The sequence below is a fragment of the Dysidea avara genome, chromosome 9 (genome assembly GCF_963678975.1).
Source record: "Dysidea avara chromosome 9, odDysAvar1.4, whole genome shotgun sequence".
NCBI lineage: Eukaryota > Metazoa > Porifera > Demospongiae > Dictyoceratida > Dysideidae > Dysidea > Dysidea avara.
In genome coordinates, this window is record NC_089280.1 from 27,858,145 (window position 1) to 27,870,503 (window position 12,359).

Sequence of the window (12,359 nt, forward strand, 5' to 3'; positions counted from 1 at the left end):
AGGTGGTTGGTAAAAATTTCTGTGGATTGCTCTTCAATAAAGTTGTTAGGTAAAGTGTGTCTTGTTCGACTATGCCTTCTCTTCTGGTGATGGCCATAACGTATTTATCGTGGTCATTGTCATCTTTCCGCCCGACTTCCAATGTTTCACCCAGCAGAGGAGTCCAAATGGGTTTATGTACGTGATGGGCTATGGATTTCGTATTTCGTAGGTACTTTTACTGGGACCTGTCATTCTCAACGAGTGGCTAGTAAGAAATAAACGCCCGGGTCCAAATTAACGCCGGTCTCGTTTAAACGCCGGGTCAAAAATGGTTTATAGGAAATAAACGCCCGGGCTTCTATACGGTCATATACGGTATGCTGTGTGTCAAGATTTCTTAATTTTTTTATCGACCACCATCACTATGATGAAAGTATTACTAGTGGTGACTTTGTTTTATCCATGCCAGGAAGTGTCGACACCTATAACTTCTGGCTTGTACCAATTGAGAATTACTCATTAAAGAAAATTGTTACAAATAAAAAAAATACCCATGCCTTTTCTAGCAAAACAATTTTCATAATCACAGTTGCATTGCTGTGACCTTGTTTAAATAAGCTGATTACATAATTATTATTTCCAGTCAATTATAATGAAATTTTACATTAATTTTAGTAATGCAACATTTGCCATTTGTTCCACTATGCTTCATTCTGTATCTTTCGCAAAAAGGCTGCCTTCTTTTGAGCTACTCTAGCCCTGCGTTGCTGTAGTGACATCTTCTTGCGATTCCATCTACAAAAAAAGATGAAATATAATTACATGTACACTGTGCAACACTTAGTTAACTCACTGTTTTGGTTTAACTTCTTTCTTCGGTTTCGGCTTTGCTGTAGGATCTTCCCGAATCTTTGCATATGCATTTTTATACATCGTCTCCATCTGTAACAAGATGCCATTATAACCTACTGTATGGACATAGCAACAAGTGCTGCATCACATGGGACCGACCAATGGTGTCCTGGCCTTCCCTTGTACTAAGATACTTTGGGACCATAACTAAGTCTCTGGATTATGTAGGCATCCACATTAATAGGTTTAAGTGTAATGACACCTTGGGACAACCAACATGTTCTCATTTTCCAAGTTAGATTTTGTACTAATGAATAGTTCGGGACGTTAACCAAGTGTCTGGTGTCAGGGTTCAAGTCACAGCTTACATTGTCTGCTGTTATGCCAGCCTTGATGAATTGAGAGAAGTGTGTTTTGTATTTCTCCTCATTCTCATCTTGCAGCAACCTCATATAGTCAGCAACATGTCCACCAAACAGGTACTTCCTCAAGACATCAGCATTCAATTCTTCGGACTCCTGATCATAACCGACCAAACACTTTGGACTAAAGATTGAAACAAGAAGCAGTCTCATGACCTACACTAACACTACAAGCACGCACACGTTTCTAAATCAATATGTATACAGCTAGGTATTTTACTAATGGAGGCCACTACTTTAAAAGTTACAAGAGGAGGGTTTTACTCACCTGTGAGGTACATCTATCCCACCATCTGCAGCTCCTTTCATTGCAGCAAACACTCGGTTACCAGTTGTTGTCCTGGTGAGGCCGGCATCTAAGAAAGCTCTAAATGCTCCAGGACCCTCCGTGTTGTCTTCCACACTGTAGTATTCTCCATTCACATCTTCTTGGCCGGAATATTTGTCCGCCAAATTGTACTTTGTCAGCAACTGTTTGAAGTAAGATTTGACCAACGAGTCAAAAGGATTTTTACTTACTCTTCTGGCTAACAGCAAACCAGTAGCATAAGCAGCAGAGTAATTTGTGAGTCCAACCTTAATACCATAGTTAGGCAGCTCATGTGAGTAAGCCGCAGCAATGATCACATCACCCTCTATCCTAGCATAGGCTATCTGTGATGGCGTGACACGTGGAACTTAACACACAAGTGGTATTAATTTGTGAACTGTCTTACTTGACAAATGATATCTTTGTTCGTGAAGCGGACTATCATGCGATACTTAGGTGTGTTGTATTTGTTCTTGTCTTGTATGACGAGCCGCTTACGAGCATAATAGTCCGTCTTGCCCTCTGGAAGAATAGAATGGTTGACGGTCAGCTGAACCACGCTTACCTCTTCGTCTCTTAAACTTGACCTGGTACCTCTTGAAGTACGCTTTACGCTTGATGGCTTTCACGAAAGGCTACAAGAACAACACACATTACAGCTGACGACCAGCACGTGCTACAATTGTATCCGTCTCCATCAAGCCCGCTAGTAACAAACTTTACATAAAGTGACTATGAACTGATATAAGGTGTGATTATTTTATACTTCTACACTTCACCGTACCATTTTTCTCCCTCTACAGCGGCTTTCTTCAACAAGACGGTAAGATGCTACCCGGAAGTATCCGAAGAGAAATCGGTACAAGTGCGCGTATTTATTAGCATACGGTCTTCTTCAGTCATGACGATTTACAACATCTACATCTTCAACAAAAATGGTACGTGTCTTTACTACAATGCTTGGAACGCAAAGAAAACTCACAATAGTTTATCTCAGGACGAAGAATTCAAGTTAATGTATGGTATGATATTTTCCATCAAGTCCTTCATCTCAAGAATGTCAGAAAAGACTTCCAAGGACTCTTTTGTGAGCTACAAGACTTCACATTACAAGCTACACTACTACGAGTCACCTACTGGAATTAAAATTATTTTAAATACAGACACTAGCAGAGGAAGTCTGCTCAATACGCTTCAACACATTTACAGAAAGATATTCGTGGAGTATGTCACATACAATCCGGAGTGCAAGCCAGACTGTTGGGTTGAGAGTGAACTGTTTGTTTCAGAACTAAACCAGTATGTAAAATCGCTGAATTTCTTTGCATAGTAAAATTTTATTTTCAGTACATATTGTATGTGTGTAAAGCGGTGTACTCTCAAAGATGATCAAATTATTTGTTAGCATGGACCAATTCCTTTGGCTGGGTTACTTATTGGATATGCAGAGTCACACAAACACACCCCTGGTTAACACAGAAGATAATGTGGCCAAACTTTACAATGCGAATCAAATTTCTATGGAATGAGAACAGAACAGTTATCATGTCAATATTAGAAGGAAGCCATGGAATCTGCTTATCTGTCAAATATAAGCTGTGTGGTACCTGCATGTAGAACTTGCTGACTGCTGTGTAATGGGTATAGTCCGAGTGTTCTATTAGAGATTTATGACCAAAGAAGTGCCTGTCTGAGAGACTTTATTTTATTTTCATGGCACTGCAACTGGTCCGGTCTCACTGTAGAAGAGAAATGGATCATTTTATTTATTTCAGAAGTCACTGTTACTTCCCCCTAAGGCCAAGCAAACTTGATTACTTGTTTCTCATCTACAAAAATTTGGATTTCCATGCGGGTGGGATGTCATTTTTCATTATACAGCTTTACTATAAAGGTTCGCTAAAGCCTTTTAAGAACTAGTACTTACATTTCTGAGGTGCAAGTGACATTTGCTGTGGTGTAAAATGATAGCCAGCCTTCTTAGCATCAAAATAAGTGTGAATGTGATTGATAACAGCAATAATGAAAATAGAGGTGGTAGGGTAGAAAGAGGTACAGCGTGGATGAGAAACAATTAATCAAGTTTGCCTGGCCTAAAAGTTGCTCAGTATGTCAGGTAGAGGGTTTGCAAATGTGCAGCTAGTACTTGTTGGACAGCATTATAATTAATATGTTGTGATAGCTAAGTTTAGTTGTCAAGGGAACTGCTGACTTTGAGGTCACACGTATAGGTTGTTGTGGTTCTTCAGATGTGACCATTCAAAGAAGTGTACATTACCCTTATCAAAGACCTTTCACCTTTCTCACTTCAAACGACACGTAGCTGGCTTATGTTTTTTTCCTTCCTTCCTGGTACCGCTAGCTGGCCACCTTAAAGCCCACGTCGAAAAGTGTTATGTGTGTGCAATTGTTTTAATTATAAAGGAGGCTCAAGGAGAGTGAGCTCCGTTGTGTTAGCAGCATAAACTGCCATTTGCATGACTGTGCTTCGACGAAAGGCCCGCTCGTCCTCTACTCAGCCCAAAAGAGCTTCTTCGCATTGTGAGGAACGAAACGAACCTGGCACCAATCATGGCTGACACTTTCTGCCATCAAGTCCGGAGACTTTCCCCAGAGCAGACCAGTGACTGGTCTAAGAGCGGAACAAGCTACTCGTACGTTGCTCCGACAGCAAATCTTCCTGAGCCTCCTGAATAAGAAATGCCAAGGGCCATGCCTTTTATATGGGGATGACCACGTGTTTTGTAATGCGCATGTGCTGTAGCAGTGCCGACTCCAATAATTTAGTGCACACCAAAAACTAACCTGACCTGCCATGAAGCCGGGAAAAGCACTGCTTACTGGAGTACTGGTCGGTTCAGGACTTTGGCTGTTGGGTAGCCCAGTTTTGGGCTCTATTGGAATTTCGTTAGGTGCTTTTCTAATGTTTGGTGGGTGGAAGTTCGTGAAACAACTGCAAACGTTCCCCAGGGATTTCCGGTGAGTTATCCACAACAGTATATATCAGGACCTTTCATCTGAATTCATATTTAATACACAGATGCCAGTTGAGGTCATCAATGTGACCTTTTAAATAGAATCATGCAATTGTGGTATTGTATATTATTATTGTGTGTATTGTAGAGCATTGATGGCATTATTGAGTGTGCAGGGAGAGATGCGACGCAACACTGCCAACGATACTACCATACCTGACATGTTTGCTCAATCACTTGCCAAGCACAAGGACAAGGCAGCCATTTTGTATGAAGATCAGACGTGGAGTTTCCAAGATTTAGAAAACTATTCTAACTCCGTTGCCAACTATTTCATGAGCGAAGGCTTCCACTGTGGAGATGTAGTAGCTGTAGTATTAGAAAACTCACCAGAATATGTTGGACTATGGCTGGGAATGGCAAAGGTCGGAATACATGCTGCTCTCATCAACACAAACCTGCGTGGTGATGCATTGGTCCACTGTATCACTGTGTCAGAGGCAAGATGTGTGGTGTATGGGAAACAGTTCTCTGAAGTGATAGTCAGTATTGCTTCATCATTAGAAGGTGGTCAGTTTGTAGCTACGTAAGACCATAACCTACACTCCTTTGTATGTATTCTTATTTGAGAAATTGTAAATTGAAGAATGACAACCGTCTTGCAATCCACTGTATCTGAATACAATATGAACATTGCAATAACAGCCAAGTACTGATCTATTAAGACTTAACTTTCAGTTTATTTTACAATCAAGTATGCTATTATATTGGTGAGGGGGTGGGGGCATTAATAAATCCTATGGTGAAATAGCGTGTAATATGAAAATGCTCTAGCTGTTCTTTGCCTGTTCATAAAATTGTGTGCATATCCTTTCATACGAATTTTATGTGCTTGCATCAATACATCACCTAGTATTGTTGTGTTAAGCCTTGTCCGTGAGGCAGTAGTAGTCTTAGGTTTTTTTACTTCAACTAGGCAATGACATTGATGGTAGGAGAGAGTGCAGAATGATGTGTGCTCGTGGGTTTGCCTCTGATGTCCCCAATGCCATTGCATTGGATGATAAACTAGAGACTGCTTCTAAACAGCCTCCAAGTAATCCAGAGTATGTCAAGTCATTCTCAGGTATGCACTAACTGCATAACAGTTGTAATCGTATGTGATGTTGTTGACTGTTCATTCTCTAGGGACTTTGTTTTATATTTACACTTCGGGAACAACTGGTCTACCCAAGCCTGCCATAGTGAAGCACAGCAGGTACTAATTTGGTACTTCATTCTAGTCAGTGATCCTGAATAACCTTGTACCCTTAAAAATGACCCTATACATACAAAAATATAATGACCTTTTGGTTATAGCATCGCTAAATCTTGTACCTCTTTACATAGTCTAATGTACACATATCGAAGTATATCCACCTTTGTTACCAATTTGTGTGTTTGTAATCCTGTTGTGGTATATATAGTGAGGGATGAATAGTTGAACTGTGCTGATTGTAGTGTCTTTGTCCCTACAAGCTATCTCGTACATATAGATGTTTATTTCTTTTGGACTTGGTTTTTAAATGGACCCAGCATTAGAGGTGTGCACCTATAAAATTTTATTCACTACTTAACCTGCATGCGCCGATATATCAGCGTTTTTTTATAAAACTCAAAATACGTACAATTATTATTATTACTAATGGATGAATGTGTGATGGCTTCTAAACCTGCGGTGTATGAAGCTTGTCTAATTACATTAGTCCAAAAACCACCTATCACTGGAAAGTACATTCATTGGGCTACTTAAACGGCAATGAATAACCATTGTAACAACATTCACTCAATTGTTATGACGAGCTGAAGATCGACGTCTGGTTTCCCCTACCTCGTGAACACATGGTCTGCCAGCCATTTTTATGAATGTCTGACTCACGTGAGCTTTATATGCCGTGATTCTCCAATGCATGGCGAATCTACTAGCATTTATTTCAGCTCGATACAGTGAACTGAGACGGAGTTTTGATCCATTTTCTGGAGGTATGTATTGGCATGCATGTTTTAATTACGTACATGTTGTTTCTTGGTGAGTTTTGGCCCCATACATGTGTCGAAGGGTAAATCCCTTGGTATCATATTATTCCTTATTACATCACAAATATAGCAGCACAAATTGCGTAGCCGTAGAGTTATTAGTTCAACAGCTGCAGCGTTTTGTTTGAGGCCATGCGTAAAAGCCGATATATTGGCATATGCATTTTCAGTGCATTGTTACTAAAAATTACGTGTGGGTTTAAGGGTTAATAGTGGATGACCACTGATACATAGCAAAAAAAACATTGCTAAGATACCAGTTACTGAATTACAGTGATCAGTGTGTTCACCACTTTTTTAGCTACTCAACTGTTAGTGTGTTTGAATTAAACATGTGGCAGCCTATTAATGGTTTTTTTTTCACCAGTTATTGGAGTTCTAGAAACCTCCAATGGCAGATCGTGGATGGGGCATTTGGGCCCCCTACCTACCTTGTGGAGGAGCCTGCCATACTTCTGATTAAAACACTAGCTGAACTTTGTATGTCAGGCCAAGATCAGTTTAGCTATAAAACTCATGAAAATATGGCATTTTAATAGTATTTATTACAAATTCACCTGAAACCAAAGTAAACCAATCCAAACTGGCTATGAAACTATCACCTTTGTGCATATCAAGCGCTTCTAAAAATACTTATCGTGTTGCTGCTGTTTAAGACATTTGGAGCCTTTTAACAGCTTTTAAGACTTCACAACCATCTGTAAAGGTCAAAATGACAAAAATCAAGTGAGACACTATTAAGAGGTGATTATTTGTTTCTTCAAAAATGCAGCAACTAACAAGAGAATCTGGCTCTTCCCAACCACCTACAACTTAGCCTGTTTGTGCCCCTCCCCTTACCAGCTCCTGGATCCTCCCCTGACCTCTGATTGATTAATCAGTTATTCAGTGAGCAATAACCAGCATCTGTTCAGTCCCTGGCATTTATTTTTATTAATGTGCACCAGACAGAGAGTGACAATGGTTTATATGGTGGTGACTGGTGGTTTGGAGTTACCACTTCATTGGCCACTATACATATCAACTATGTTACAAAGTTTAAGGTGCAGGTAACTTACACGGCCTAAACATTGAGGTTTACAATGCCTGATGTGCCCTAGTGTAGAGTTGTAGAGTTAAGGTTTTTCTGTTTGACTATTAGGTACTTCTACATGGCCAGAGGGATTGAGAAGTTCTTCAATGTAACAGGGTCAGACATCATCTACACAGCTTTACCGCTCTACCACACCAACGCTAACGTGTTGGGGATAGGACAGATGATCAACCAGGGTAGTACTGTAGCCCTGAGGAAGAAGTTCTCTGCTAGCAACTTCTGGAATGACTGTATCAAGTATCAGTGCACGGTGAGTGGTTGTGCTGTTAGGGTATTTTGTCTTGTCTAAGTGGATGTTACATGTCTAGATTATGTATGGGAGGTACCCAAACACAGGAGCCTTTTTGCGAGCCATTTTATTTAGGCCAGACCCTCAGTAGGGTGGATAGGGCACCAGATGATAGAAGGGACATGGATTCTACTACGACAACATTAGTAGCATGGGTCCATGTATGAATGCACACACACACACACGCACGCACGCACGCACGTATGCACACACACACACACACACACACACACACACACACACACACACACACACACACACACACACACACACACACACACACACACACACACACACACACATACACACACACACACAAACACACACAAGGTTTAAGAGCATTCGAATGTGAATTCAAATCGCTCAAAGGTAGGTAGCTAGTATCTATAATTAGGTGTTTGCAACTGAAAGCACTACCAGGCAGGACACACACTAGGTGTAAAGTTGTTTGTTATGATAAAGCTTGTGCTTTGCTATTGTCTATACTCACTTTGCTGACTGCGTCAAGGAATATTTAATCAAGTAGGTGTTTAGAATTCTCACAATAGGGCCTTTATTCCTTAAATACAATAATCTGAAAAGTATAATTGTGGGTTTTAGTTACTACAAATAGTAATTTCTAGCATTTGTTTAAATACATGCACTACACTCAGGGCCCTTGAGGGCCCAGGACAAATTCAGAATGTGGGACCCTGATTTATACCTTTAGCATGTGTGCCCCCCAGGAAATTTTAAAAAATTTATACCCTTGAGTATGAGAGTATTTCAATAGTTTATCAGTATAATATTAATGTTTACTTGACTTGTATTAGAGTGATTGATCTATTAGGGTATCTTGAGCTTGAATTTTATAGTACCGTACGCAAGGAAATTTTGACGTCAACAAAAATTGACGAATTGGTTTTAATTCATCAAATGTTTATAAGCACCTTTAAAAGTACAGTTTTTGTCTATAATTTCTTGATTTTCGCCAACATTTTATTTGTCAAATCTACTGAAGTGTGAATTCTTTTTTTTGTGTGTCAAAATTTTCTTGTGTACGGTAAGCTATTTTATAGTAAGCTTTCTGCCAAATACGTACCACCTAGGAAAAATTTAAACACTGTACCCTCTGAAATTGAATGTGAGATTTTACAGTTTGTTAGAGTAGCTGAATATTTTCCTGACTGCTGTATTAGGGTGACTATTCTATCAGAGTATCTCAATCTTGATAAAAAAGTCACAGTGCTCCTTATAAGATGTATTATGAGTAATAGTTTGTTGTCCCTGGAAATACACCCATTTGCTATGGATCTTATGAATTTTCTAGCTATCTCTTACTGTGTCTTCGAGTCTACAGGGAAGGTTTACACTGCTGTGTGTTCGTTCAGTTTTATTGTATGTGTGGATATAGTTATTGTGTAGCTATGAGGCCTCTTTGGGTCCCCTTACAAAGAGGGCAAAATGCCCCAGTCGTTTTACCCCCCACCCCCGTCGGTGGCCCTGACTATACACTACCCACATAGTTCACCTGTTTTTTATATCTATATATCTAGGCAGTGCAATACATTGGTGAGATCTGCCGCTTCCTACTAGCTCAGCCTGTTAAGCCAGTTGACAAGCAGCACAATGTCAGACTAGCCTATGGCAATGGACTACGTGCACACATTTGGGAAGAGTTTAAGGAACGCTTTCAAATTACACGAATTGGTGAATTCTATGGTGCTACAGAAGGCAATTGCAGTTTGGGAAACACCACGGGTAAAGTTGGATCTGTTGGATTTCTCTCTGTGTTAGTCCCAGCAGCCTATCCTTTAAAGATTGTACGTATTGACCCAGATACTAATGAACCAATAAGAAATTCATCAGGTTTTTGTGAAATAGTCGATTACAATGAACCAGGAGAGCTTATTGGAAAGATTATACAAAATGATCTCCTTAGAGAATACACTGGTTACAAAGGACTCTCAAATCAGACACAAAAGAAAGTGTTAACGGATGTGTTCAGCAGAGGGGACCGTTTTTTCCGTACTGGTGATATCGTGAAAATGGACGACTTGGGATATGTTTATTTCACTGACAGGACTGGGGATACGTTCCGCTGGCGTGGTGAGAATGTGTCAACTACAGAAGTAGAGAACACCACTGCTAAAGTGTACAAGAATCTCCAAGTGGCTTGTTATGGAGTGGAGGTACCTGGAGCAGAGGGTCGTGCTGGTATGATAGCTATTGTACAACAAGATGGTATTGACATGGATGAGTTGTCAAGGGAACTACAACAACGATTACCGACTTATGCTGTTCCTCTGTTTGTACGTGTAGTCGAGAAACTGGAGTATACGGCAACTGAGAAGATCATCAAACGACATTTGAGGGAAGAATCATTTGACATCAAACATATTAGTGATCCTCTCTACTTCCTGGACCCAGCCAGTAAGATATACATTCCTCTAACTGAAGAAGTCTACAAGAAGATTTGTGACAAGGAGTACAAATTTTAGATTGTAGCTATTAGAGATAACTGTTTTTCTAGATTTAATAATGATGGCACCTGTGTGTTTGAACTTACCCTTTGCTTTCTTGCGGTAGCTACAGGGAGTACGCTGATCACAAATGGTACACTAGTACTAGGGGAATTTCCAAATTGGTAGGGAGTGACCCCGTACAGGTGACATCACTGCCGCAAAACAGCACTGCTTGAACATCATGCTTGCTTGTGTGGTGGTATCAATACTGTATTTCATAGTAACAGAGTAACTTATCTAACTGATGGATTTTGGAGTTGTTCGTACATTGCATGTGCCACACTGAGGTGACTAGCTGGACTACGGGTGTAATAAACGTTCCTTGATTTCTGCACAGGTACAGTAAGAATGTTTCCATCGTGAATTATAAATGTAGAGCATTTTTTCCAATTCCAGACACCACAGAACAACAGACTACATCTAATTCCAGACACTATTATTACCCATGCACCGAAGCTATGTTGGTATTTACTTTTGGGGGTCACAGGAGGTGACATTCAGTTGTCTAACTGAATAATCACATCAAGGGCAAATCTAGGAGGGGGGTGGGGGGCACACTGATAGAAGTGATCCATACTGCAAAATTTGAAGCATGAACCTTGGAAATTAACATTCTAAGATTGAATTGTGACCGAAATTTAATAGTTCAACACTGGAAGTATGAATGCTAATAGTATAGCCATAGATAGTATATTCTACATATCAGAATAATAGTATCTATGGTATAGCTGAAATTATAGTGTAGGGTCAAGGCTGCTCCCCAAGGAAAATTTGAAAAATTAATATATCTGAGATTGAATTTGTGAATGTTTATGAAAATTCAATACTGGAAGCATGAGTGCTACTGAGCTGGTACTACAAGGTCTGAGCTCTAAAAACTGACTTTGAGAATGATTTTGGTGACAATTTTGAGTCTGACTGAAATTTAAGTTGTTGAACGTTCACTACTGAGCCACAAAACAGAATTAGCATAAGGTAAAGCACATGCACTGCAAAATATTTAAACATATATGTGCAGTGTGTGCCGGTGCATGATTTTTCATCTGCAGAGAGTTTCTAGTCACATTGACTAGGGTGTGGATATAGTCAGCAACTCAATTCAGAACGGAACGGTGTTTTAGCTGATAAACAATGTTTTATAATTACACTGCTCTTAACTGTTTTATTAGAGTACTAGCACTGGTACCTGCCCCTATGGTGTAGGACTGTTTACAATGTCATGCACTTTACACTAAGTTTAATCTTGTAGCTATCTAGTGACAAAAATTCCCTAACTACACATGTAGCTTGCTACACTGCTATACTGTGACTGCTCTATTAGAGTATTTCGATCTGGACTGAGTATATCGATCTTTTTACCCCCCCTCCCCCCTCCTTTCCATGGGCGGCCCTGGCATCAGTATACACTGCCCTACAGCACTGGTATGGGCCAGCTTAAGTTGAATGGAAAGCTGTTTACTTGTGGTCTGCATGCTGTTTACAGAAAGAATTCAAGAGAATTTTTGTCTACACCCTTGTACTAATCGTGCTGTAAATGACGAATGACGGCAGTTAGAAGCTTCATTTAAAAATGATGCATTTCTTAGATGATGTGCACTTTGTTTGACACAGCAACTGCTTTGATACATGTATCAGTTAGCGAGATAAACGTCTGACGTCAAAGGAATATAGACAGACAGACAGACGCCTTTTCAGCTTTATATATATAGTAGCAATTCAGACCTCCCAAATTTTATACTTTCAATTACACTGTACAAGTAACAATTATAAACTTACTGAAATTGTTATCCATACCCGTGTTTTCAATCTGCAGTCACTTACGCACGTTTTAATCTTTACCTTGTAAAATTCCGTAA

General features: G+C 39.9%; 2 protein-coding genes across 3 annotated transcripts; one reads left to right on the forward strand and one right to left on the reverse strand.

The window, feature by feature from the left end:
• Positions 1–612: 612 nt before the first annotated feature.
• Positions 613–2,507, reverse strand: LOC136266822 (large ribosomal subunit protein uL18-like). Its single transcript, XM_066061845.1, has 8 exons — positions 2,351–2,507; positions 2,132–2,201; positions 1,973–2,088; positions 1,776–1,910; positions 1,525–1,727; positions 1,203–1,380; positions 836–924; positions 613–777 (listed from the first exon to the last, which is right to left on the reverse strand). Exons 1-8 carry the CDS (start codon positions 2,351–2,353, stop codon positions 684–686), a joined length of 888 nt encoding a protein of 295 aa, XP_065917917.1. The 5' UTR covers positions 2,354–2,507; the 3' UTR covers positions 613–683.
• A 1,801-nt stretch (positions 2,508–4,308) lies between these two features.
• On the forward strand, positions 4,309–10,546 carry LOC136266815 (long-chain fatty acid transport protein 4-like). 2 transcript variants are annotated; one of them, XM_066061838.1, is made up of 6 exons: positions 4,309–4,545; positions 4,690–5,111; positions 5,518–5,667; positions 5,730–5,799; positions 7,759–7,960; positions 9,535–10,546. In XM_066061838.1, the coding sequence occupies exons 1-6, from the start codon at positions 4,382–4,384 to the stop codon at positions 10,477–10,479; spliced, it is 1,953 nt and encodes a 650-aa protein (XP_065917910.1). In that variant the 5' UTR covers positions 4,309–4,381; the 3' UTR covers positions 10,480–10,546. The 2 variants fall into 2 exon arrangements, with proteins under 2 accessions (XP_065917910.1, XP_065917911.1); XM_066061839.1 differs by having other exon boundaries at positions 4,690–5,108.
• Positions 10,547–12,359: the final 1,813 nt, after the last annotated feature.

Bases quoted from the DNA above. Each gene is read 5' to 3' on its own strand.
- LOC136266822 (XM_066061845.1), bottom strand. The intron at 1,381-1,524 runs GTGAGTAAAACC...TTCAATCTTTAG, and splicing joins GGGATAGATGTACCTCACAG to TCCAAAGTGTTTGGTCGGTT. The intron at 778-835 runs GTGAGTTAACTA...CTTTTTTTGTAG, and splicing joins AAAGAAGTTAAACCAAAACA to ATGGAATCGCAAGAAGATGT.
- LOC136266815 (XM_066061838.1), top strand. From the start codon at position 4,382: ATGAAGCCGGGAAAAGCACTGCTTACTGGAGTACTGGTCGGTTCAGGA. The intron at 5,800-7,758 runs GTACTAATTTGG...TTTGACTATTAG, and splicing joins GCCATAGTGAAGCACAGCAG to GTACTTCTACATGGCCAGAG. The intron at 7,961-9,534 runs GTGAGTGGTTGT...CTATATATCTAG, and splicing joins GTATCAAGTATCAGTGCACG to GCAGTGCAATACATTGGTGA.